The 26,042-nt window shown below is 48.0% G+C and overlaps 1 protein-coding gene across 3 annotated transcripts in view; it reads left to right on the top strand.

The window, feature by feature from the left end:
* Positions 1-26,042, top strand: part of CENPP (centromere protein P) — a 229,887-nt gene that overhangs the window by 196,850 nt on the left and 6,995 nt on the right. For 2 of the 3 annotated variants that reach the window (XM_073878250.1, XM_073878251.1), the window contains exon 6: positions 878-997. The exons of the other annotated variant lie outside the window; for it this stretch is intronic. In XM_073878250.1, coding sequence (XP_073734351.1) covers positions 878-997 — 120 coding nt within the window. The remainder of the gene's footprint in view (positions 1-877; positions 998-26,042) is intronic. 3 annotated transcript variants of the gene reach the window in all.

Raw genomic sequence — 26,042 nt, 5'->3', positions numbered from 1 at the left:
GGGTTTCTTTATGGGGTGACCGCAATGTGTCAGAAATAGGCAGTGGGTATGGCTCCCCACTATGAATGTTCTAAAAACCACTGAACTGTATACTTTATAAGGGTGACTTTTATGGTATGCAAATTATATCTCAGTAAAGTTGTTATTTAAAAAATACTCAGTGGTGAAATACTGAAATTTTCCCCTTTCTGGGAACCAGACAAGGAGGCCCATGATGGTCCCGGCCAGTGGAGGAAAGCAAGAAAAAGAAGAAGGGAAAAAAATACAACAAACAAATTAAATAATAGCAGGAAAAATTCTTATTAGTCCCAGATGGTATGGTATATGTGTACAAAACCAAAAATAACTTAAGAAAAATCATTAAATCATATAACGTATTTTCCAGATACAATATATAAAAATCAGTTGTCTCTTTCTACAGTTAGAGAATGAAAGGGAAGATGTGCTTTAAATATCAAATATATTAAAAATATAACAAGCATTTTGGAGTAAATCTAAGCAATGATGAGCAAGCGCTCTTCAGAGAAAATGTTGAAGGAAATTACAGCAGCAATACAGGGAGGCCAGATACCAGCTTTGGGGAATGGAACATTCAGGATTGCAAGATACTGTTTCTACTTAAACTGATTGGAGTTGATGCAATTTTAACCAGAATCCTCATAGTTTACCCCCCTCCCTTTTTTTGGTGGAACTTGACAAGTTGTAAAATGAATATGGAAATACAAGGACGAAAGAATAGCCAAGCCATTGCTGATGCAGAACAAGGCAGAGGACTCTCCTGTCCTGCAGTTCAGCTCTTACGACAGGAGCTGCAGTATTTAGGGTGGTTTGGTCATGATTTTCGGTGCAACTCGTCACGTTCAGCTCCTTGTCGTAGGAGAGAAGTGGCCCTGCCAGGCGTGGGGTCACCTCCCTTCAGCCGGTTGTCTGCAGGGACTGGGAAGCGGAGACCAAGAGACTGCACTCCAGAGACTGGAGCCAGGATCAGTGCACAAAGGTACAGACAGCTGATTCGGGCTTTGACTCTTTCTCATAATCACACCGGTGCCCTGAGCTGCCTGGCAAGATTACGAGTCCACACACCTGGAAAGACATTCTGTGGGAATGCTGAAGAGGGGCCTCTGAGACACAGACTTGACCATTTCATTCCAGTGATTCTGTGTCACGGAGGTGGTGTGTCAGGCTATGGGACCTTGGAGGTGTCCCCCCTTCTTGGGGACTCACTCCCTGAGAGAGCGATCAGGTGTGGGCTTAGTAGAATGGTCCATGTGGACTGCCAGGGGGGTTCTAGGTCGGGATCCTGGGCCCAGACCCTGAGTATCCGTGCGGAACGTGTCAGGTGAGAAGGTGTGGATGCGCTCCTCTGCATTACATTTGGGTGTGGAGACAGACTCCAGCAAATGGTCCACTTGAGGATGCCAGGTGCCGACATCTTGATGGGAGGACGTAATCTGATGAAGAAGTCCAGTTCCTTGTTCTGAGAATTGAGTAAAGCATCAGGAGTGACATTCCCTGTTTTGCCGCAGGAACATTCAGTCTGGGAGACGGGAAAGGATGAAGGGATCATGAACGGATCGAGACAGGTTCAGATGAAGGTTCACATGTAGCATTCCAAATGTGCAAAGTTACACATCCAGCTTGTGGGCAGTAAAATAAATTACGTTGCGCTCCATTCTCCTCGCCTCTCAAATATCCTCTCTGATGACCCAAAAAGCTGGGATCACAGAATTCTGAACTCAGAATTTGCATCCACGAGAACATGGTAACATGGTGGCAGGAAGCAGTGGGGACTGGCCCACCACAATTCCCTTCTACCCCGTGTTGTGTGCTGCCCCAAGCTATGGCCTCCTTGTGTGAACACCCAGCCCATACAGGCAAACCCTTTGGGCCAGGGTCACTCACACAGCATTGCAGGGTGTCCTCGGGGCGACTGAGCCAGGGAAGGGGCTTGCGTGGACCCTGGAAACAAAGCCAGTTGGGCAGGAGCTCTGGGTGTCAGTGCCCCATGCATGAGCTCGAGGAGGAGGCCCCTTGTTTCAGAGACCCCCCCTCTCACCCAGGACTAAGTTTGGGACTAAGATTGGAAAGCATAGTTCAAGGAAGAAGACATTCTGGGTAGAGAAATCTGCAGGAACATGGTAAGGACTCGGTGTGGTGGTTTCATGGTGATGCAGCACACTTCCCCAAAATGACCTCGTCTGTGACACCTTGTGTCTCTAAATGTGCTTTGCTCTGGAGATCAGGCCAACTTGGCCTGGACGGCTCCCAGGCACTGCATGAGCATGTTCAGAAGAGCACCATGTACTCTTCACCCCCAGACTTGTTATTCCTCCTATATTCTTTATTGTAGATAATTCGTGGAAATGCAGAGATGCAAGATTGACGTTAACCACTGGTTCTACTGGTTGGAGAGGTTTTAAAATTTAGTTCAATTTCTGCTTTTTATAGCTGTTATTAAAGTTTAGGCTTGGTTGGAGATGTGCATTTATATTGTGTCCCTAAAGCCAGGATATTGTTTTGCATGTCCAAACCAACCTGTTTTAACACTTGCGATGTTCTGACAAGAGTTCAAGACAACGGTTTCAGAAGAAATTTTGTGTAGAAAAAACAGATGCATATATCTGGCATATATAGTTTAACTTCCATTCTTAAAAACTATGGTACGTCATTTTTGCCATAAAAGTGTACTAAAGTGCACTTCAGTGCTAAAGATGTAATGCATCTCATTTGGTACTTAAATCGTTTTGTCGAGTTTTAAAATAACCTAGGACAGCCATGTCCAGTATGTCCCCTGGCAGAATGGGGTCCTGGCCTGCAGGGACTGACACCGAGGGCCTCTTCGCCATGCCTGGTTCTCCTGGGTGCACTCCATGTGCCATCTCAGTAAACCCTCTGACCCGATGACACCGATGACACCCTTCTACCCTCCATTCCACAAAGGAGGAAGGCTGAGGCTAACTGGGGAAACTAGAGATTCCTGGAGATAAGTAGTTTGCCTGACTCGCTGAGAATGGGGAACCTATGACTCTGAGCTGGCCTGGTCTCTTTTTCCACCACTGTCAAGCCGGAGCCCCTGGTTCCCTGGCCCCTGCGTGCTCCCACCCTGCAGACTTAGGCTAGCACCACAGTGTGCCCCACATGGGCAGGAACAGCCCTTCTCCCTGTTCTGGCTCTACACGCCCATCAGGCCACAGGAGGCAGCTGCCTGCGGGTACAAACCAGAGTGCCCGTGCCCGGAGAGCAGATGGGATGACAGTTGCCACCAACGTTCAGGGTCAGTGTGGGGGTCGGTGGGTCACACCCTCCTCAGGGGCAGGTTCTTGTCCACTCCTCACATGCTTCCCTCTAGTGCTCTGGATGTGGCCTTCCTGCTTTGGGAAGAGCCGCTGCAGCCACAGCCTCCAGAACTGGCCTTTTCCTGTAATTTTCTCCTGCAGACGCTGAAACCCATGCTTAGCGTGAGGTTTATAAGATTACACATATGGCAGTTTTAACATTTGGTGGGAATGGGGATTCTTTTCCACTGATACACTGTCTGAGGGAGGTGGCCACAGACCAGAGCAACCACAATATTTACAAAGATATTTAGTAAAAATGAAGGCTTTGGCAACCAGTGTAGCCCATCACTCATGGGGGATAAAGTGAAGCTCACTTGAGGTTTAATAAATCAGAACATAGTGTGTTTGTGCACGGCCTCATTTTTTCCTCATTACTGGTGGATGATGTCATGTTTTCATTTCCAGTTGAATCTTTTAGTGTCCAGGAGTAGGAAAAAATTCATGTTCACCTCATTTATTATGCTGTATTTCCATTCTTAAGGAGAAAGTGTAATTTTAATTCAGCCAGATACATGAATACAGTCTTCAAACTCTTGTTAAGCATTTATGGGATTTTTATAAGACTAGTGTTATGGAAATTACTGACTTTTTGTATATGTGCAAGGATATTGCTTTTGAATTAAGTTATTTTTATTTTGCTAAATGAAACTCTGTTTTTAAAAAGAACAGGACTAACCACCCCTTAAATTATAGTGGAATAGAAAATTTAGATATTGCTAGAAAATATAAAGACTAAAATCATCCATAAGTGTTGAGGCAAGTAATGCATACATAATAGTATTTTAAATACAATGCTCGGGGCGCCTGGGTGGCTCAGTCGTCGAGCGTCTGCCTTCGGCTCAGGTCATGATCCCAGGGTCCTGGGATCGAGCCCCGCATCGGGCTCCCTGCTCGGCGGGAGGCCCGCTTCTCCCTCTCCCACTGCCCCTGCTTGCGTTCCCTCTCTCCCCCTCTCGCTGTCTCTGTCAAATTAAAAAAAAAATTTTTTTTTAAACACAATGCTTATCTTTACCCTGCATCTTTCTGCCAGTGAAGGGTTTGGGTGTCACCTCCATCCCCTCGTGGTGTAGTAAATGGTTCAGATGTCACCTCTGTCCCGTGTCTGTGCTGCCACAGTGGGGTAAATAACACTAAAAGCAAACAAGGATCCCTCTTTCACGAGCTTGAGCCTCCACTTTCCCTGCGCTCTCATGGAGGCACCCCGTTTCCCAAGCAGCTCTCCCCAGGGGTACACTTGTCCCCTGGCACCTGGTTACCCTGCTTCAAATTATAAAGAGTAGTTTCTGTCTGTCTTCCCCAAGTGGTATGTGAGTTCCTTGAGGACTTAAGCATATGTGTGTTGACGATTAAGGCATTCCAGTTTTTACTGTGTCTTGAGCTCGGTGCTGAAATTTCCCAACAATAAAGGCCTGTGACGTGGTTCTTAGAGTTGATGAGAGTCCTCTCTGCTAAGAGATGAGATCCTCCGTTTGGCAGGAGGCCGGTGCGTCATGGAAGCAGGCAGGAGATGCCTGTGTGGAGTGGTCAGAGCAGGGTCAGCAGCAGGCAGCACGTGGCCCTCCTTCCGACTCTTAGTCCTCTTGGACTTTCCACCCCTCTCCCCTGTCTTCCTCCTGAATCTCTGATGGTTCCTCTACCTCCTGACTTCAGGCCTGGAACCTTCTCTAGCTATAATTTCTCTCCAAGGGAGTGTGATCACCTGTGTGCCATCTGTGTGCTGCTGATCTCCAGGTACTTTCTTGACATGTCTGTTTGAATGTCTGGGGTCATCTCAAGCCTAATAGATGCAAGTATTTATTAAATACAACCGCAGTCACATGTAAACTGAAACTCAAAGGTTATTTAAGCGTTTGAATACAGAGGGGTGAGATAGGCCGAAGGGTCTGCGGTGAAACCCACGAGTTGTGGCAAATGAAGGCAATCATGAGGTCTGCGGGCTTGCATGCAGGAGAGAAGCAGCTAGATCCCCAAAGACTTTGGTCCTCATGTTGAAGGTTTGGGGCTTTACCCAAAGGCTGCATTTCAGAAAGAGAACTGCATAGCGTGCCTTCTGAATTCATGAAAGGAAGAGCCACATCTAGAGGCAAAGCATATTTAAAAGACTACTGCAGTGATTCAAGAGCGAGGATGGGGGAGCTCAAGAGATAATTAGATAATTAGGTAAAATCCACAAGACTTAAGAGTTAGCTGGGTGTTGGGAAAGGGAAGGTGGACGAATTGAATATATGAAGCCCAGGTTTCTGATGTGAACAGAATGGTGGGAAGGCCATTTCCTGGGATAAACACAGGTTGCAGAGAAAGATAATGTAATCCGTTCTGCAGAGCAAAAGATACACCGGGCTTGATATTGAAGATCCTGTAGCGTGTGGATGGATGGCACTGAAGCCACCAAGACTGAAGGAGGTCATAGACTGTGATGTACAACCAGGCCTTCCTTTGGGCAAGGTTTACAAGAAGTACAGGAACTAGAAGAAGAGACCTTTTTTTTTTGTAAGATTTTATTTTATTTTTTGGTAAGATTTTATTTATTTATGTGACAGAGGGAGACACAGCGAGAGAGGGAACACAAGCAGGGGGAGTGGGAGAGGGAGAGGCAGGCTTCCTACTGAGCAGGGAGCCCGATGTGGGGCTCGATCCCGGGACCCTGAGACCATGACCTGAGCCGAAGGCAGACACTTAACGACTGAGCCACCCAGGTGCCCAGATTTTATTTTTTTAAGTAATACCTACACCCAACATGGGGCTTAAACCTACAACCCCGAGATCCAGAGTTGCATATTTACTGACTGAACCAGACAGGAGCCTCCAGAAGAGAATTTTAAAACTCCAAAATAATCACTTTCACACATTATTGATAGAAATTTAAAATAATAAATTCTTTATATAGGTCATTTCATCTGTCTTTTCTAAATCTTAAGCCATTCTGCTAAGATTCTATCTAACAAAAATTTTTGCACAAATGTACAAAAATATCTTACAAGAATATTCATTGTAGTATAGAACATAGTGAAAAACTACAAATAACCCTAAAGATTATCAGAAGATTGGTTATGTTACGACTTATTGTACATCTATACAATGCCTTAAAAATAACAAGGTAGATTCGTTTTTGTTGGTATGAGTACATGGAATGGTAAAAGCAATCATACAGAGTGTGCATGGCAGATACATTTTATTGAGCATTTGGTATATCCCAGGCAATATATGGAAAGAACTTCAGGAATCAATAGGGAAAGAAACACAGTAAAATAATAGGTAAGCAGTTTGAACAGACTCTTCACAGAAATCAAAATTCAAATGGCCAGTTAAACACATGTCAGTGTTCAACTTCATTGGTAAAGGAAAATATTTTTTTTAAGCTTTATTCATTTTAGAGAGAGTGTGCAAGCACAAGTAGGGGGAGGGGCAGAGGAAGAAGGCTGGGAGAGGGATGGGGGAGAGGAAGCAGACTGCCTGCTGAGTGCGGAGCCCCACATGGGGCTGGATTTCCAGATCCAGATATCATGACCTGAAGGGAAACCAAGAATCAGACACTTCACTGACTGAGCCACCCAGGCGCACCAAGGGGAAATGTATTTTAAATCACCAAGATACCACTACATACATACCAGAATGATTAATAGGAAAAATACTGACAGTGTCGACTGTTGGGGTATGGGGCAGCAGGTTCCTCATACAGTGCTGTTTGTCCATAAATTGGTATAGACATTTTGACATTGTCCATAAAATTTGAAGACTCACACACCCCTAGGTAAGTATCCAAAAGAAACATGCACACACATATATCAAGAAACATGCACTAGGGGCACCTGGGTGGCTTAGTCGATGAAGCGTCTGCTTTTGGCCCAGGTCATGGTCTCAGGGTTGTGGGATCCAGCCCCATGTGGTCAGGCTCCACACTCAGCAGGGGTCCTGCTACTCCCTCTGCCCCTCCCCTACTCATGTGCACACACACGAGCACACGCTTTCTTTCTCTCTCTCACTCTAATACATAAATTTTTTTTAAAAAGAAGAAACATAGGGGCGCCTGGGTGGCTCAGTCATTAAGCGTCCGCCTTTGGCTCAGGTCATGGTCCCACAGTCCTGGGATCGAGCCCCGCATCGGGTTCCCTGCTCAGTGGGGAGCCTGCCTCTCCCTCTCCCACTCCCGGTGCTTGTGTTCCCTCTCTCTCTGTGTCTCTCTCTGTCAAATAAATAAAATCTTTTTAAAAAATAAATAATAAAAATAAAAAGAAGAAACATGCACTAGAATGACACAGCAGCATTATCTGTAATAGCCCAAATGTTCTTTAACAGTAGAATGGAAAAAATGATATATTCATGTCACAGAGTACCACTGAGAATTGAAAAGAACAAACAACATGGACTTCTATACAACATAATGGAGGAATCTCTACATATAAAATCCTGGGCAATAGAAGCCACAGTGGAAGCAATATGTTTTCTGAATCTGTCCACATTGGGTTTAAAACTGGGCAAAGCTAAAGTACAGAGTTTAGGGTTGCACACTTAAGTGGAAAACTGTAAAGAAAACAAGGAAGTTATTTCCATAAAAGTCAAGGTAGTTGTTGCCTTCAGAGGCAGGTGGGGTAGGTATGTGATTGTGCAGAGGGGTACCAGCAGCTCCTGGGGTGCCGGCCAGATTCTGCTACATGTGCATTACACTCATACATTCTCATACATTCTTAATACATGCACTTTTTAAGATTCGGCCTCACGAAGCCACATCACATCCAAGCAGGAACAAAAAACAAGGAAATTCACACCTGAATACATGACAGTGAAACTGCAGCTACCAAAGACAAGAAGAAAATCTTTAGAGCAGCCAGAGGGGAAATGAATTGGATCACCTTCAAAGTAGCCACCTGACTTTGAACAGGAGCAGTGGAAACCAGAAACCAATCAACTGTTAACTTCAGTGTTGAGAAGATGTAATCAAACCTGCTACACTCAGCAAAAAAATTCCTTCAAAAATAAAAGTGAAGTAATGTCTACACCCCCATGTTCACTGTAACTTTATCCACAATAGTCAAGACAGAAACCACAAAGTTTCTGTTGACAGATGAATGGATAAAGAAAATGTGGTCCACATATGTCCACACACACAATGGGATATTATTGAGCCCCAAAGAGAATGAAATCCTGCCATTTTTGGCACCACAGATGGACCTTGAGGGCATTATCCTAAGTGAAATAAGTCAGACAGAGAAAGACCAGTAACGTATGATCTCACATGGAATCGAAAAAGACAGAAAATCAAACTCATAAATGCAGAGAGCAGATTGGTGTTGCCAGAGGTGGAGGGGGGGCGGTGCAGGGGAAGTGAGTGGAGGGGTCGGAAGGTACGGACTTAAGTGAGGTAGGTACGTCTTGGGGTGCAGTGCACGGCATGGCAACTGTAGTTGGCAGTATTGTTATTTGAAACTTGGTAAGAGAGTAGATCGTAAAAGTTTTCTTCACAGGATGTTAACTAGACGTATTGTCATCATTCACAATACATACAGACATCAGATACTCATCACACTCCTGGAACTACAACCATGTTGTACTTCAGTTCCATCTTCATAAAACTGGGAAAACGTGAAAGTTGAAGACCATGTAGACACTTGTGTCAGAATGAAAGGATATTCTTCAGGCAGAGGGAAAACAATCCCAGAAGGAGTGTTTGAGATGCAAGAAGCAATAAAGAGCAAAGAATATGGTAAATACATCAAACAGTGACTATATAATAAAATCCTAAGAATGTCAAGTGAGGTCTCCCTTTTTTTTAAGCTAGAATTTAAAAATACACAGCAGTACAGGAGTGAGTGAGAGTAAAGAGTTGTGCAATCATTTGTTCATGGGAAAACAAACACTGATGTAGCCTCTGATGAGTAGTGCATGACCAAGTGTCTAAGGTAGCCATTGGACAAGCGGAAATAGAGCATGTACCTTCCCAGCTAATGGGGGCGGAGGGGGGAGCAAATGTTTAAAAAACTAATCAAAAAGAAGGCAAAGAGAAAAAAATTTACAAAAGTCTATTGCGGTGGGACTTTCGACTACAGTAGAACAAAGAGGTTGTGAGTCTTCACAAGAAAATAAGTATAAAGCTGAAGAATTGGTTTAAGAAAAATAACTGTTTCGGGGCTCTAGAGATTGACCAAAGGCAAAGAATGAATAATTTGGAGCTTGATTCGGCCATCTCTTTTCACATCCCTGTTACTCATGATGCCTAGTCTCCCGTATTCACCCCAGACTCCTCATTGTCACTAAGGGAAGTGAAAGGACCATTGTATTGGCGAAGACACTTTGGTTGCAAGTCCTAGAAACCCACTTCATGTAAGCCCAAGTACCAGGGCTGTGTCTCGGAACAACACCCTCATCTCAGAGGGCGACAGGGATGCCAGGGGTCTGGGACCAGAAATGGGGTCACCCTCATGCTCCAAGTGGCTCTTGGGACACTTACCTTGCTTTCTCTGTAGGTCTTGCCTTCTGCAGACCAGCTCCCCTGTGTGGATAGGCATGTGGTCAGCAGCCCATCTCAGAGAGCCCAAGCCTGTGACCCTTCCCAGATGGATGCTCTGGCCCTGAATGTCACCCTTCTCCAGAGAATCTGATTGGGTCCCATGTTCACCCCTGGTCCTGTCAACTGCAGTCTCTGGGGTCAAGGTCGAGTGCAGTCTGATGAGCTCGGGCCAGGTGGTGGTGGTATGAGGGTGTGTGTGTGTGTGTGTGTGTGTGTGTGTGTTCCGTAAGAGAACTTTCACAGAGACTGCCCCAGGTAAAGCCTTCATAGCAAAAAGAAAAGTGTTTAATGTGACTAAATAGGACCTTCTTTCAGTCAACGCATGTGTATCTTCACTTGGTGAGGGAAGCGTCTCTATCCTGTTGGTGCTCTGTTGTGTAGCCTCCTGCAAACTTTGTACCTGTTAGGTTGCTTGTATTTATTGATTTGATTATTTCCTTTTAGTTTGATTCATGTACAACAGTATAAGTGACTATTGGAATCTTGGACACTTATAGCTCTATTTCAGGAGAACTGTCCTTTAATTATATTCAGGACTCAAAGACTAGCTTTACTTCATTCTTGGCATTGTTGGAACATATACTTAAGTTACTGAGAGGGTTTTTTTTTTTCTTTTCTGGAGGGTGGATAAAAACCATCGGTTATAACGTACAAAGAGCAAACTCCTCCATGGATGAGGGTTGTTTTGCTTTTAAACGGACGAATTTCAAGCAGGCTTTAGTGAAACAAGCAATATTGTCACTCTGAAATCAGCAGAAACTAACAGCAGCCATGCTGCCGTCTGTCTACGACAGTGTCCCGTTTGGCGCCGTCTGTCTACGACAGTGTCCCGTTTGGCGCCGTCTGTTTGCGGCGGCAGGCCGTTTGGCGCCGTCTGTCTACGACAGTGTCCCGTTTGGCGCCGTCTGTTTGCGGCGGCTCGAACCCGCGCAAGTGAGTCGGGGCGGTTCTCTCCGTGAAGGTGTCTCCCCCGCGCCCGTGGGCGGAAGCCGCCGTGGAGCACCGGGCTCCCCTTGGCCCCGGGTCCGGAGCCCCCAGGCGCCCGCTGCAAGCCCGTGCCTCGTGCCTCGTGCCGCGGGAGGCGGATCAAACTGCTCCGCCGCCCCCGCCCAGGTGGCCTCGCGGGCCGTCCTTCCTGCTTGTTTTCTGCTGGTTCCAGCGACTGTTTCCTCCAAAAAGTGTGCGCCAGGAAGGGTAGTACTTGCTGCTGTCTTGCACCAAGTGTCTTTCTTGACGTCCTGGAGGTTTTATGCTAAAGCGTCTATGTAAAAACGTCCTTTTTTACTTTCTTGTTTAAAACTTGCAGACCTCCCAGTTTCACCTAATCTCTTTTATTTCCTTTAGCTTTTCCATTTGCAGGTTGTGTACATTCATCAGTTGGGCGAAGCATTAGCAAAAGCTCGTAGCCAGCTGGGGAGATTTCACAGAGGGCCTTGAGTACACATTTTTTTTTAAATTTTAACTTATTTGAGAGAGAGAGAAAGAGAGAGCGCGCGCGGGGGAGGGGCAGAGGGCGAAGGAGAAGCAAACAGCGCATCCAACGCAGAGCTTTTCTCCGGGCTCGATCTCCCAACCCTGAGATCATGACCTGAGCCGAAATCAAGAGTCAGATGCTCGACAGACTGCGCCAGCATGGCTCCCTGTGAATACACGTTTTAGAGATTTGGCCTTTATTCTCAGCTCTGCAAAATCGCTTTACATTCTGGAGGGAAGATAGTGACATGAAATCCTTCATGTCCAAGAGGATAATTTTAGAGAGATGTGAGTGATATTTAGAGAATCAAGAAAATAGTGATACTATGTAATGAAGAGCTGGACCCCATTCTAGGTCCTGGGCTGCTTTCAGCTCTCCAACCTTCGCCTCGTTCCCCTCCCCATGTGAGCAATCAAAGAAAGCCTGTGTTCCCCCCTACTTGGTGCCGGCGCGTTCACCCCATCCACAGTGAAAGTTAGAGCGGGTTGCCCATCCTGCTGTCGAGCAGCTTGGGAGCTGCCTTCCCTCCCCAGGATCCCCCGTGTATGAGCAATAACTCGGTCACATCCTCTTGTGATGTGTGGCAGCATCAGTCTTTGACATTCATACTGAGTTTTGTGGGGGAGTTCTTGTGCTCTGTGGAGTGGCCTCACCCCCATGGGAGAGTGCCCAGCGGCACGTGGTGGCTGTGGGGGAACTCCTGTTGCTCGGTGCCCCAGCCTGCCCTCCTCTGAGGAGCTTCTCCCTTGTGGGCTGATACACCTTTGATCAGTGCACCCAGAGGAATAGTACGCGGCCTTTAACACAGCAACTCTGTCTTCCCAGGAAAAGCTCTGCAGTACACGTAAAGTGAAAAACAAAATACAGTATGGGTGTAGTACGATTTTGTTTATTAAAATTTTTTATATCGAGGTATTTTTAGCTGAGGGATAATTTCCATACACCTGTGAATTTTCAGTAGCTTGACAAATGCACACTGTCATGTGACCACCCCACAATCAAGATAAGAACTCCTGCCGTCCTAACAAATTCCCTGGCAACCCTTGGTGGTCAACCTCTGACCTCGCCCACAGCCCCTGGCAACCACCCATTTCTTTTCTGAGCCTGTAATTTTGTCATTTCCAGACTCTCATACGGTATGCAGGCTTTGCAGTCTGGATCCATCCCTGGGCAGAATGCATTTGAGTCACCCATGGTACGTGTGTGTCCGTGGCTAGGCCCATGCTGTGGATGGACCTCACCAGTTGAAGGACATTTGGGTGATTCGTTTTATTTATTTTTTAAAGGTTTTATTTATTTGACAGAGAGAGACACAGCAAGAGAGGGAACACCAGCAGGGAGAGTGGGAGAGGGAGAATCAGGCCTCCTGCGGAGCAGGGAGCGCCATGCGGGGCTCGATCCCAGGACCCTGGGACCATGACCTGAGCCGAAGGCAGATGCTTAGTGACTGAGCCACCCAGGCACCCCTGGGTGATTGATTTTAAAGCTGCTATAAACATTTTAGTATTTTTGTGTGAACATTGTGTTTCTTCACTGAGGTATAATTGACTTATAACACTATATTAGTTCCAGGTTACAGCATAATGATTTGATATTCATATACACTGCAGAATCATCACCATGGTGAGTCTAATTAACAGCCACCAACACACAGAGTTACAGATTTTTTCTTGTGATGAGAACTTTTAAGATCTCTTAGTAACTTTCAAATATGTAATACAGTATTGTTAACTACAGTCACTATGCTGTGCATTCTATCCCCAGGACTTCTTTTATAACTGAAGTTTGTACCTTTTGACCCCTTCTGAACATAAGCTTTACTGTACTTGTATAAATAGTTGGAAGCGGGCCTGCTGGCCGCACGTGGGCTCCACAATTCCACCTATTTGCTATGGGTCCAGGGAAATCTGCAGGGGAAGGAGATCTGCGATACACTTGCCCAGGGAGGGGGGTGGCACCTGGAATTGATATGTCAAGGGGAGGTGGGGGTCTGTATCTTTAACCACCTAACTGCTGTAGTGAGGATGCAGGTGTTAATTACCTGTATAATGTAAGAGAGATGGAAATGGAATATTTCTTAGCAAAAAGCAGACTGGGATGTTTCTAGAAATAGGCAGGGTGAGATAATACATCTGTCTTCCCCCACCATTTGAAACGTACAGAAATTCTGGATTAAGTTTAACGTGTTTTAAGTACATTGTCAAGCTCAAAAGAAAGAAGTAGAGATGTCCTGAGAGCAGGAAATGAGGAGAGAAATCAAAGGCAGGGCAGTCCCTGGGGCTGGGGCTGGGGCTGGGGCTGGCTTGTTCTTACCCACAAAGGGGAAGTTGGCAACTTGGGGCAGGTCCCCCAGAGCCTCTGAGACTTCTCCCCCAGCCCCGGGGGGGCTGCAAAGAATGAGGTAGGAGGTGAACCTGCCTCACCGCACCCCTGGCATAGACACCTGGCCTGCACCGGGCCCCAGCCTGGAGGGAAGGTAGATTGTGGCCCAGGGACATTTTCACAGCCCTTCTTACAGAACTGACACAGAAGAAAATGACCCAGCTGAAGCTAGTGCACATTAAAAACTATACATCAGTTGAAAAAAACAAGCCTGCATTAGGTGAGAATTCTAGAAAACTCGACGAAAACTACAAGGCAAAAGCTTAAGGTTATCAACATAACAAATAGAAACCTAATTCAGAATAGAGGACAGCTCTTTACAAAAGCCTATTCAAAAAAGAAACAGATTTTGACATATATGGTTTTTTAAAATGTCATTAGGATTTAAACAATTGTAAAGCCAGTGGATAAATCAAACAACAGGTTAAACATTGCTACAGAGAAAATTAGAAGATTTATCTAAAGAAACCATCCAAAAGAACAGAAGGATAGTTTGATGGAAAAATGTGAGTTGGGTTAAGAAGCTTGAAACGAGGCAAATCTGCAGAACCTGTTCCGGGGTTCTGGCAGGGAGGGGGTGTTCCTTGTCGGGGCCCCTCTGTCCAGGGGGGTTTGCACGGGCAGCCCTGGGGAGTGTGTCCCTCCCAGCTGGTGACCAGATGCAAGCCCTGCATGACTAGGAACAGCTAGCGCTGCATGTGGGCACGAATGCATCATTTCGGAATGCTAGAGGAGCTCCGGAGCTGTTTCACCCAGGGCTGCCCCAGCTTACATTCCCACCAGCAATGTGCGAGGGCTCTGCCCTGCCACGTGGGGCGCAGACTCATAACTCCAAAGTCAAGCGTCACACGCTCTTCCGCACGAGCCAGCCAAGCACTCCTGTCTTTTTTTACTTATTGGGGTTCTAGTGGGTGTGAAGTCATTCTGTCTGCTTTTAGGTAGATTTCATCCTAAGCGTCCTGCAGATCTCGTGTTCTCATGGAACCATCTTATCTCAGGCTATTTACGATTTTTAAAATTATTGTTGAACGCCTTTCTAAACTACCTTGTCTTACAAAGTCTAGTTGTGATTTAAATTGAGAATAACCATATGTTCATATATCCTGACGCCACCAGCTTTGATTATGACATTTTTAACGTGTTTCTAATAGTGTATTTGTCTGACGAACACAAACTGCCACCCCTGGCACCATCACTGTCCACCCCCACCCCCAAAAAAGATGATTATATTTTTCCCCAAGAACTGAAAGTTTAGTTATTCAATAGAAGCATGTTTGAGGTAATCGTCTACCTCCTGTGAGTAGTTACATGATTTCCTTCGTCCCTAACCGTGTTCACAGAAGGCAGGGTCTTCAGGCCAGACGTGCACGAGCTCTTTATGAGAACAGCATCACCACTTCCACGCACAGAGGTATGGACAGAAAGGGTCCGGACATGTGCAGGTGCTTCAGAAGGGTGGAGGCCCTGGTTGAGCCAGTCCACTCCTGTGTGTCAGTGGGGGCACACATGCCAGCATGGGGCTCTCCGCTCCTCCAGCTCTGTTAGTATAACAGATTGCTCACCACTTGTTCTAAGTCGTTCAAAATCAAACTTTGGTATCTTCTCTGTGCATGTTCTTGCTTTATAAGGGCAGTAGAACCCATCTGTTGGGCTTTCACGGTATGTAGAAACAACCCTCCTTTTGTTCCAAATGTGTAAATGCTGTGCTTACAGCTACTTGATTTTCAGAAACAGCCTGGAATTTGTATTTGTCTAAGGCTGAAGCACCACTTTTAGGAAACTGGAATCTGTCCCTTGGCTGTTTTGTCTTTAAACTCTGTGAGCCAGCCTCTGATTCCGCTTCCCACTGTTGCTGGGCTGCACTGTCCACGTTGGACAGTTGTGCAGGCCTCTGGGGCCCTGGGGCCTAAAGTCCCCGCCAGCCCTTCTGCACGGCATCTCTCTGTTCCCAAACAAAGCTAAAAATTGTGCAGGCCTTTCCCATTTCAGCCTCAGCCTCTGGAAATTACTGTGTTTCTTCAAATGTTATTTAAACTTTCAGATTAGCTGAATTTTTTTTTAAGATTTTATTTATTTATTTGAGAGAGAGAATGAGATAGAGAGCACGAGAGGGAAGAGGGTCCGAGGGAGAAGCAGACTCCCCGCTGAGCAGGGAGCCCGATGCGGGACTCGATCCCGGGACTCCAGGACCATGACCTGAGCCGAAGGCAGTCGCTTAACCAACTGAGCCACCCAGGCGCCCAGATTAGCTGAATTCTTAAGAAAGATAAGCAGAAAGCTTACAAACATCTTTACAACTGAATTTTCATGTAGCAAAGATTTCTAAGTTGCAGCTTTTGTCCCTTTTATTTCAAACACAATCCAACTAATTCTACTTGAACAAAATCATGTGCACTGTGTTTTCAGAATAGAGAGTGTAAAGCAGTTGAGCTTTCGTGTAAATGAGCCAAGGGGGAGTCAACAGTAAAATCTCCATGTTTTCAGACAACTTTAAGCTTTTCCACACATTGAAATACCAGGAGGGAGGAATTGTACGAAAAACTATTCAGAACACACAGGAAAGCAATACAAACTCCTGTGCATAAGACCTTCAGGGGGAAAAATCCCAATCATACCTATTGGAAGATGTGCCCTTGTCTATCGATCATGAGCCAAGGAAAGGCCTTTTGATAGCTCCCCAAAACAGTAACTTGGGGACCTCTGCATCAAGAAAGGCTCCCGGGTACTACTCTTACTCCAGGAAGATCAGGGGAGACAAAGTAGATGTTATGTTCTTGGTACCAAGTCCTGGAGCATCTCTACAAGTATTCCGTGCATTTGTGGCCACTACTCCTCAGGACAGATGAGACAGTCACGGTGGCTATGGGGCTTCCAGATGAAAAAGGAAAAAAGCATTATCTACCCTGGTTGGCAGCAGCAGAGAGGAGGCTGGTCTGTCTGTCCGTCTTCTCTGCGAGGTCGTATGCTTCATGGGCTCATGGATGCTCTCTTCCATGTTTTTATTTTGGTTGAAATATATACATACAGACAAGGGCACACGCTGCAAATACACAGTTGGCTAATTTTTCACAGAATGAACTTGGCCACCAGCTGGATGCGGAAGCAGAACATGCAGCCCCCAAGCCCCCGAGCTGCATCCAGCCTCTTCCCACAGGGCCACAGAGCGCGACAGTTCTGTGTCCGGACGTCCCTCCATGTGGCCTGTGGCCTTCTGTCATGTGGATGAGCCACAAGGTACTCACCCAGGACTCTGTTCTTGGTTTGTAAATAGTGCTGCTTTGCACATGTCTGTTGGTGACACAGGTACATATTTATGTTGGTCGGGACTGCGGAGTTGGGGGGTAGACATATGTTTGGCTTCAGGGGCATTGCCAGAACGTTTTCCAAAGCAAGTGTACCCACCCACACACAGCCACAGGCTCTGGTTCGTCACTTGTCTGCAGCCATGCGGGTGTGTCTGTTGTCCTGTTCCATTGTGGTTTCTGTGTGTATTTCCCTGATGTTCAGTCTTACTCTGTTCCTTAGGATATAGCCTACGTTTAACAAAGTGGCCACGGTTTTTATTAGAACTCTCTTAACACAGGTGACAGAGGATGGGACAGAAACAAGCTCACACCGGCTTCGCAAGAAAGGAAAGTGAGTGGCTCCAGTAGTAGTAGAGGGCTGGAATGGCTCAAGCAGTCCAAGAAAGGGTTACCTGAGCTTGAGATTGAACCAAGATGGAGGATTCCCTCCTCCCCCCACAGGCCTCTAGAGGAAGCCACCTACAACCCCTGGGTCTCTCTCCTCTCAAGTGTTCCCTGCAGGCAAAGTCTCTGTCCACCTGTTGGTTGGCCCAGGATGGGCCATTGGCCATTTTTGAGAAGCTGATAGTCTGTGATGATGACCTGAGCCGATCTTGTGAATGGGGCAGATCTGTTGCCAAAAGAAAGCTTGCCAGGTTTGACGGCCCACAACCACGCCACCCTGAGTGGGTCAGACCAGGTTCATCAGGTGAGAGAGCATGAACCTGAAATACGTTTACAGAGAGCTCCTCGAGGAGCATAAAGCCATTCAGGACAGCAAAGAAAATCCTCTGCCCTCATTTCCCAATTCAAGAGATGCTCCATGATGAAAATATGAATCATGAGTTCACAGGTGGTCTGGAGAGAAATGAACATGTCAGAGTGTGAATTTTCAGTGTTTTTACCCACCTGTTCTGAGTCTCAAGTCAAAGCCAGGGCCAGATGGGCCTTCCTCCTGCCGAGGCCAGCAGTGAGGGTGCCAGTGGGTTGCCCTTGTGGTTTGTGGCCAGACCAGAAGGCCTCTGTTGTTCTAGGACCCAAAGAACAACAATGCATTTTTCCTCAGATTCCTTAAGTGAAAAATGAGAGCCCCTAATTAAAATAAGCATAATACTTAAACCTATAGCAGGACATAAAGGCTGCCCAGGGAAATTTTCCAAAGGTGGGAATCGTGAGCCTGGAAGAGGACAAGAAGGAAAAACTAAGGAAAACTGAATAAAGTATGGATGTTGGTGATAAAGGTGATACACTGTGACAAACATACCACGTCAGTGTTAGATAGTAATAGTATGGGAACTCTGTACCATCTGCCGGTTTTCCTGTCAATCTAAAACTGTTCTAAAAAATAAGGCTTATTTTTTTAAAAATTTGGTAGAGGGCCTTGGAGGAGCCCCTTCACGGAGGATCCCGCAGCATAACTGTCCTGGTTTCGGCGTGCGTCCGCGCCGCCCTCCTCCCCTCTGGTCATCACTGAGCTGTGCTGGGGGTCACCGGCAGTCGGCTTCGAGAAAGGCACAAGGGGCTTTACTGGGGGCTCTGAGTCATTGGAGCAGCCTGGCATGTCTCTGAGACATGTTTTTCTTGTTCTTCAAATGGGCATCATTTTAAACCTCGCCTCGAAAAGTATCCTGCGCTTCAGTGTGTAAAGATGAGACAAAACTTGGGCTGTCCTGCAAACAGGATGCACTGTTTCCCGGAGCCTTGTTTCCCCCTCATGGGTTAATTCTCTTGCCCTGTATTCATTAGCTCTAGATGCAAAGTATTTAAATATGGCACCATTGGGCCGCCTGGGTGGCTCAGTCAGTTGGGCACCCAGCTCTTGATTTCAGCTCAGGTCATGATCTCAGGGTCCTGAGATGGAGTCTGTTTGTCCCTCTACCTCTGCCCCTTCCCCGATCACACACTCACTCTCTCTCTAAAATAAATAAAATCTTAATAAATAAGTAAGTCATCCTTAAACTCTATATCCAAACTATTCATCAAGTTTAAGGGAAAATTAAAAATTAAAAATATCATTAAACACGAAAGTCTTCAAACATGGACAGTTGCAACACAGCCTTTCTTTGCCCAGCCGTTCTGGAATGGCGGCAGAGAGGATGCACAGGGGTGAGGAGTGCACGTGGAGGGGTTGGGGGGCGCCGCATGAGCGCCTGGGAAGCAGGTGGGATTGTGGTGTCCGGTGAGGACAGAGGAAGCAGAGGCTCAAGCCACGAAGGCAAAGGCGGCTGTGCCTTTGTCCTCAGGAGCCTCTGCAGGTGGGAGGGTTGTCTCCACACTGGCAGGGGGCCTTTCTGAGGAAGACAGGAACCGCCAGGAATGGCCTGCACTCTGGAGAGAAAACTAAGCACTTTTAGTAAGAAATAGGCATGGCAAGTTTCCTGTACTAGATCGGGAGCCCTTTATGGTTGGGAACTCAAGCCTCATTCACGTCTGGCACGTGATGTGGAATATATGAACAGACTTTAGGGACGCTTGTGTTTCCCAGCAGATGTTTTCGTTGCTACCATCAAAGTCGTGTTGCCAGAATGAGTCATGTTACAAGTTGATTATAATAACACTGTCCTGTGTATTACAACTATATTTGAATTCAGAAACAGTTATATGGCAGAAAGTTCACAAGCTCAGGTCCCGGAATCTGACTGCCTGAAGTTTGAATCGGTTTATCCTTGTGTCATCTTGAGTGATTATCATGATTTCCTGATTAATACCCGTTTCGGTTTCGTGTAAACGGGCGTTCTGCTGGTGATGCAGCGTGTGGCTGGCGAGGGCATAGGGCCTGCGGAGGTAACGGGCAAATTGTGTGTGTGATTTTTTTGAAAGATAAACTCAAGACCTTAAAAACTCCCAAGTGTGAAAAAAAATTAAATGAGACAATACTATCACTCAATAAACCTTGCTTTGCTGCCCCCCCCCAAATTAAATGAGACCACAATAACTTTAAAGCTAGTTTCAGTGTTTTGGACAACAGTACTTCGACATTTATGAAATAATGAGAGTTTAAACCTTAGTAATGATAAAACTGCCAGTGAATATCTGGAATGTTACGTTATCTGCTTGCATTTCGGTTTTTGTGCGCATGATTACATATTCATACATACATGAAGAGAAAGTAGATAAATTACCTCTAAAGAGTTTTTTTTAAGATTTTATTTATTTATTTGACAGAGACACAGCGAGAGAGGGAGCACAAGTACGGGGAGTGGCAGAGGGAGAAGCAGGCTTCCCGTGGAGCAGGGAGCCCGATGCGGGGCTCGATCCCAGGACCCTGGGACCATGACCTGAGCCGAAGGCAGATGCTTAATGACTGAGCCACCCAGTTGTCCCAACCTCTAAAGTTTCTAGCATTCTTCCATTTATACATGTGTATTCAGCTTCTTAACGACCATTTCTGATGATTTTAAGAGAAACCAATTTGGCTCACCTTTGAAATTCTTAGTTGGGGAGGGAACAGAACTGCATTTTGGCTCAGGACACTCAGGGCTGCTGCTCGGTCTGCTCCCACCAGCGTCGACACCCGCACTGACACCAGGGTCTCATAACCCTCATGCGGTTGCCCTCAGATGGACTGCCGGCCTGTTCCTCGGCTGCGTTCATGACTGATTTTGTTTGCCCGGTTTCCCTGTTTTCCATTCTCAAACGGGGTGGGGGCGTGGGAGAATTGTGTTTGTAAAACTTTAGTTCTCTCTCTGAGTCCCCCATCCTTCTGCTTCTTTCAATGCCATTTTCTAGCCGAGGTGTTTGTGGCCACATTTCATGCCGTCAGCTCAGGCGTCAGCAACTGCTTGGTTTCCTGAAAGTGCTGCTTGCTGTGGAGAGGGGGTGAGGGCAGGTTTGGGGGGCCTGTGCGGTCTGGACGGGCCCCCTGAGTCCCTGGACAAGAAGGGGTGGGTGAGGTGGATGGTTTGTCCCCAGCCGGCACTGGAACCCTGTCCCACGAGCTGCGCCCCGTGGGCAGTCGGGGCGGGTGGTTGTGTGGAGAAAAGAGGCCCAGATAAGAAACTGGAGGGGGACACGTGCATCCGGATTTTCTGTCTGGCAGGTGAGCTGTTTACAGGGGAAGGGCATGGTCGCTCTTACCTCTTCACCGAGTGGACAGGTTCTTCCTGGTTAAAGTCAAAAGACAGGGTGGGCAGGGTGCCCGTGAGATGGCCCAGCCCCAAACACGCTGTGTCTCCCAGGACAGAAATCGCTATGAGTATATAAAGTCAGACCAAGGATAAATAAAACTTAAATATGCAGTTATAAAATATGTAACTGAGGGGTTTTTTGAGAAGTTTTTGTAGCTTAATACAATTAAAACGAAATACGAAAAATGTAGCCGAAACCGTAAGGAAGTAGCAAGAAACATGGTTATGGGGATTCAGAAATTTCAGTTGGAAGATTTTCCCACAGAGGCTTCAGAACCGTCCTGTGACCTGTGTGGCAGCACAGAAATGACAGGTGCTTCTGCCAGGGCCGAGAAGGTGTTTGCGGAAGATAGGTTAAAAGGAAGAAGACCGAGCACGTTCGGTCCTGGGGCCCGGGAGGACACGTCCCAGGTGGAATGGGTACGGCTGAGGAGCACGTCTAACGGAGCAGAGAGGTCCCACTGCTTGTCCTGCTTCTGTTCTGAAGCCCCACGTGGGACAAACGCATCCAGGGACCCCAGGCTGAAGAGCCGCGGGCCAGTCTGCTCTCCTTCTGTCTCCTGGGGTCACTTCCCAAGAAGAGACACCATGAAAAATGTGTGGTTCCCTCCCGACTTCTCTGGCACATGCTGTCCCCCCGAGCCCTGCCCTGGCCGCCCCTCAGGTTTCCACTTGTCTCAGGGACCCCCGGGGGGACAGGTCCGCCAGACTGCCGCGTGGGCAGGAACGCCTGCGCTCCCACGAGACCTCCGCGTGGGCACTCAAGTTTGAACTTCATATAATTTTCACATGGCACAAACTCTTGTTTTGATTTTTTTTTCTGACCATTTACAAATGTAAAAACCATTTTAACCAGCTGCTGCACAGACATAGGAGTGTGGAATCGGCAGCCGCTGCCGTTTGCCACCCCTGCTCCGGGTGCCCCCCCTTCCTGACAGCCCTGCCACCCTTCGTGTGGCACTTTCTGTTGGGAAACCCCCAAGTCTTCATTTCTAACAAGGTGGGTTCCTGAGATGCCCTGGTTCTTCCCTAGGCTCATAGAACAAGACAGAGAGGTGAAGGGCGGGTGGGGGGCAGCAGGGAGTGGAAGCATCTGGACAGCCCCTGGGGGCCCAGGGGCTGGAGACCAGACACCTGGAGGCACGCCTGGCCCTGAGGCTTGCGTGCCGCCGTGACATTCTGGCTTTCTCTGGTTTATGAGCCTCTGTGGGCTTAGAATATAAGTTTGCTGGTTTTACTAAGCAACATTTAGGACACGTTTTTTACCACCCTCCAGACCAGCAATATACCAACAGAGCGGCTCAGCATTTCCCAGTTATTTTCTCCGGTGGTTCCTTTGTGTGGGGCCCCCAGAAGCCTGCATCTTAAAGGAGGTCAGGGACCCTATGTCAGCCCATCCATGGGGTCTGGGATCTGCTCCCCCACCTTTCACCCCGAGAGCCCCAGGCATGGATGTGCAAGGAGCTGGGTCCATGTTCCATTTCCAGGACCACACCTAGGAAAGCTGGAGCAGCGTGGTTTACAGAGGTGATTCAGCAGCGTTTTGTCTCACCTCGTGGGTGTGTACTTCCATGACATACAGAATCTAGAAGAGCTGGTCTTTCCATCCTCTCTGTAATGAGAACATGTGAACAGAGGACTCCTCTCCAGCCTTGGAGCTCAGGACTTTGTCCAGATGTCAGCTGGATGCGTGTCATGAGTGGGCACTGTTGAAGCGAGCACCCTCCATGTCTGTGTGGGGCCCCCAGTGCTGCAGGGGCCTGGTTCTGTTATTGTTATTCCAGACGGGGGTGCTATGATGGATTTCTTCTCCAGAACTGCTGTACAATAGTCCTCTCTCTTCTGAATGAGCCGTCACAGTCTGAGACCCTCCTCTGACCAAGAGGACAGAGCCCCTGGCCAGCACATGGCCCAGAAAACACTCGGCATCATTATTAGATTATGGAAAGATAGTATGCTTTCCTGGCTGTGCCTTCCCTTCCAGGAAGAGGCGCCTTTGTGCCGTCGGGAGTGGGGAGACTGTAGATGGGCTGATGCAGGGAATCCACTGAGGGTGAAGAGGGCAGAGGGGAGGCCCCCGAGGGGAGGGCCGAGGTGATCTCACGCTTATTTATGTCTGGTATGTGTGCGCAGGGGCATTTGGAGGGGCCATGCCACGTGCGCATCCCTCCAGCCTCTCCTCCTGGGCTCTTTCCCCGGGAAGGGCCTTGTTGGCGGGGCTTGGAGAAATGTGGATTCCTGCTGAGAGTCAGTACTGGTGCAGAAATAAGGGAGGAGGGAAAGCTCGTTGCTCTGGTGGGAAGCCACTAATGGATGTGGAAGGATATGGAGACAGTCACCCTTTGGCGGTCTCCATGTGGCTGACTCAGCCCATAGGCAGCCCCAGGGCTCAGGCTGGTGAGTGGACATCCCATAAGCAGCAGACAGTGGCCTGGTCTCCCGCTGTTCCCGGGAAGACAGCAGTTACAGGGGGAAAAGGGTGACTTCTGGCCACTAGCCCCGCACTGTGTTCACACTGCTCCCAACGTGGCATCGTGAGGACATGTCAGACCAGGCTGAGGCCCATCCATAGCCCAAGAGGCCCGCACCCTCTAAACTGCCCAGATGAAGGGGGGCAGACTGGGGGCACAGGAGGGACCAGAACACGGAGAGGGGCATTTGCTAGTTGGAATGGTCCTGTTTGGTAAAGCGGGAGAACAGCCCCACATGGGGAAATACCCAGTGTCGGGAGCATCGTGTCTGCCGCTTGCTGTGGAGACAGAGGATCGATGGTGGGTGTCAGGTTGTGGATGAGCCTGCAGAGGTGATAGACGGTCCCAGAGTCCCCGGAACCAAGCCCTTGTTCAGCCCGTAACAGCAGCATGGTTATGATGGGACATCTGTGATCACAGAGAGGCCACGAAATAGCTATCCGTCTCTTTCCACGTGAGAGCAGGTTGTCGTTCTTCCGCGTGCACGTCTAAGTCTTCTGTTGCTGGGAATAATGAGAACATTTGTCTTGAGTTCTTGGGTGTGAGCTGTAGCACAGATGCCCCCATGGCTCTGACCAGCCACCGGCCCTCTGAGCTGCACAAGCCCCTCCCAGGACCCAGAAAATCATTAGCAGCTGTCGCGGCCTAGCTCCTTGGAGCTTGTGTGCTGTGTCAGATGACCAAAACGTGAGCCTACTAAAGGGCCCAGTCCGTGGACTGCAGGAGTCCGGGGCCTCGCACGCAGGGAGCTCTGACCCCGAAGGAGAGTTTTGCAGATGGAAGAGGCCGTGGAGACCACACGGGCGTTTCCTGCTACGGCGGCGGGTCCTGTTGTCTGGGGTCGGGTGAGCTCCCAGGAGCACAGCTGGAGGACGCTGATGGGTCAGGTGTTCCCATGCGTGTGGGCTTGTGGGGGGTTAGATTTGTGAGTCTCAATGTTCCAGTTAACCTTCTCAGCTGCATCCGCCGCCGTCCGCCCAGGCATGTCCCCGAGCAGACTGGAGGACTGGCTGGCTCACCACACGCCCTCACCGCCCACTGGCAGCCATTCCCTGCTTCTCCTGGAGCCACGGCTCCTTGTAGACCTGCTTGTGCCTTTGTCTCACTTCCGTGCCCTGGGCTCTTCTTCACCAGAGTCCAGCACAAGGCCCACCGCCCCAGCCATGCCTGCTCTCCACACCTTAGCCGCCAGCACAACCGTGTCAGGACGGCAGCTAGACCACGCACTGGGCTCTGGAGTTGAGCCTGTGTCCTGGCCCTGCCCACCTCCCAGCTACATCTCTACCTTCCTCCACATTCCCTCAGTGAGCCAGCTCAGTCCCGCACAGGCTGGCTCTGGGGGGCCCCCATCTTGCCATCATTCAGGTGTGAACCCAAGTGGCACCTGCTTTAGGAGGCCCCGGACCGCCACCCAGTCATTCACCACGACATGCATCTCTACATGGGGCTCGTCACTGGATCCCCATGTCCAGGACAGTGCGTGGCGCCAAGTAGGGCTTTACAGAGGACGCCCTTCTCCTGAGGGGAGCAGAGCTGCCCAGGCCCCGAGAGTGGAGGGACGTTCCTTGTAGAAACAAGGTCTCGTTTTCGTACAATAATACGCACCTGTGTTAGCTGTAATTTGCTGAGTTTGGACAGACGCCCTTGCGGTCTGCCCTGTTCCTGCCCCTCACCCCGTGACTTCTGTTGTCTCCTTCTCTAGACTCTCATAAGTGTGGCCCTTTGTGTCACCTTCTGAGGTTTGTCCATATGCTCTGGTGTGGACGACGCTGCTGCCGAACATCCCTCTGTGGTACAGATGGCCCAAGTTGTTTGCACACCTGCTGTGGGGGAGACGGGCCTGGTGTACGGGCAGAAAGGATCACTCACTGTTTCGTTTGGGGCTCTGATTCATGAGCAGTTGCATGCATTCTCTGGACATGGTTTGGTTTCTCTCAGGTAAATACATGAGAGTGGGATTGCCTGCATATCTAACTCCTTAAGAAGCCACCAGACTTACCCAGTTTCCACCAGCAACAGATTCCGCTTCTCCACCAAAAGTCGGTATTGTTAGTCGTGCTTACATTAGCCCTTCTGGTAGGTGCAAGGTGGTATCTCACTGTGGTTTTAATTTGCATTTCCGTAACGACGAGTGATATTACCTTTTTCCTTCCACATCTCTTCTTTGGTTAGGTATCTTTAAATCCTTTGACTGTTATATAAATTAGGTTGTCTTCTTACCAGTGAGTTCTAAGTGTTCCTTACATGTAGTCTGAGGCTGGCCTTTTTAAGAGTGGTCATTTCTAATTCTGATGAAGTTACCCAATTTATTTTTCTTTTGTGGATCCTAGTTTTTGTTTTGTACCTGAGAAATCTTTGGCTAATCCAGGACTACAAAGATTTTTTTATTTTTCCTAAGTTTTACAATTTTAAGCTCTTGGATTTAGATCTGTGATCCATTTCTATGTATGTGGTACGCATG

This window comes from Callorhinus ursinus, unplaced genomic scaffold (assembly GCF_003265705.2).
Source record: "Callorhinus ursinus isolate GAN/ISIS: 27379988/994484 unplaced genomic scaffold, GSC_fseal_2.0 scaffold28, whole genome shotgun sequence".
In the NCBI taxonomy this organism is placed as follows: Eukaryota; Metazoa; Chordata; class Mammalia; order Carnivora; family Otariidae; genus Callorhinus; species Callorhinus ursinus.
Note: the sequence above shows the minus strand (reverse complement) of the source record. Positions and strands in the feature narration are given on the sequence as shown.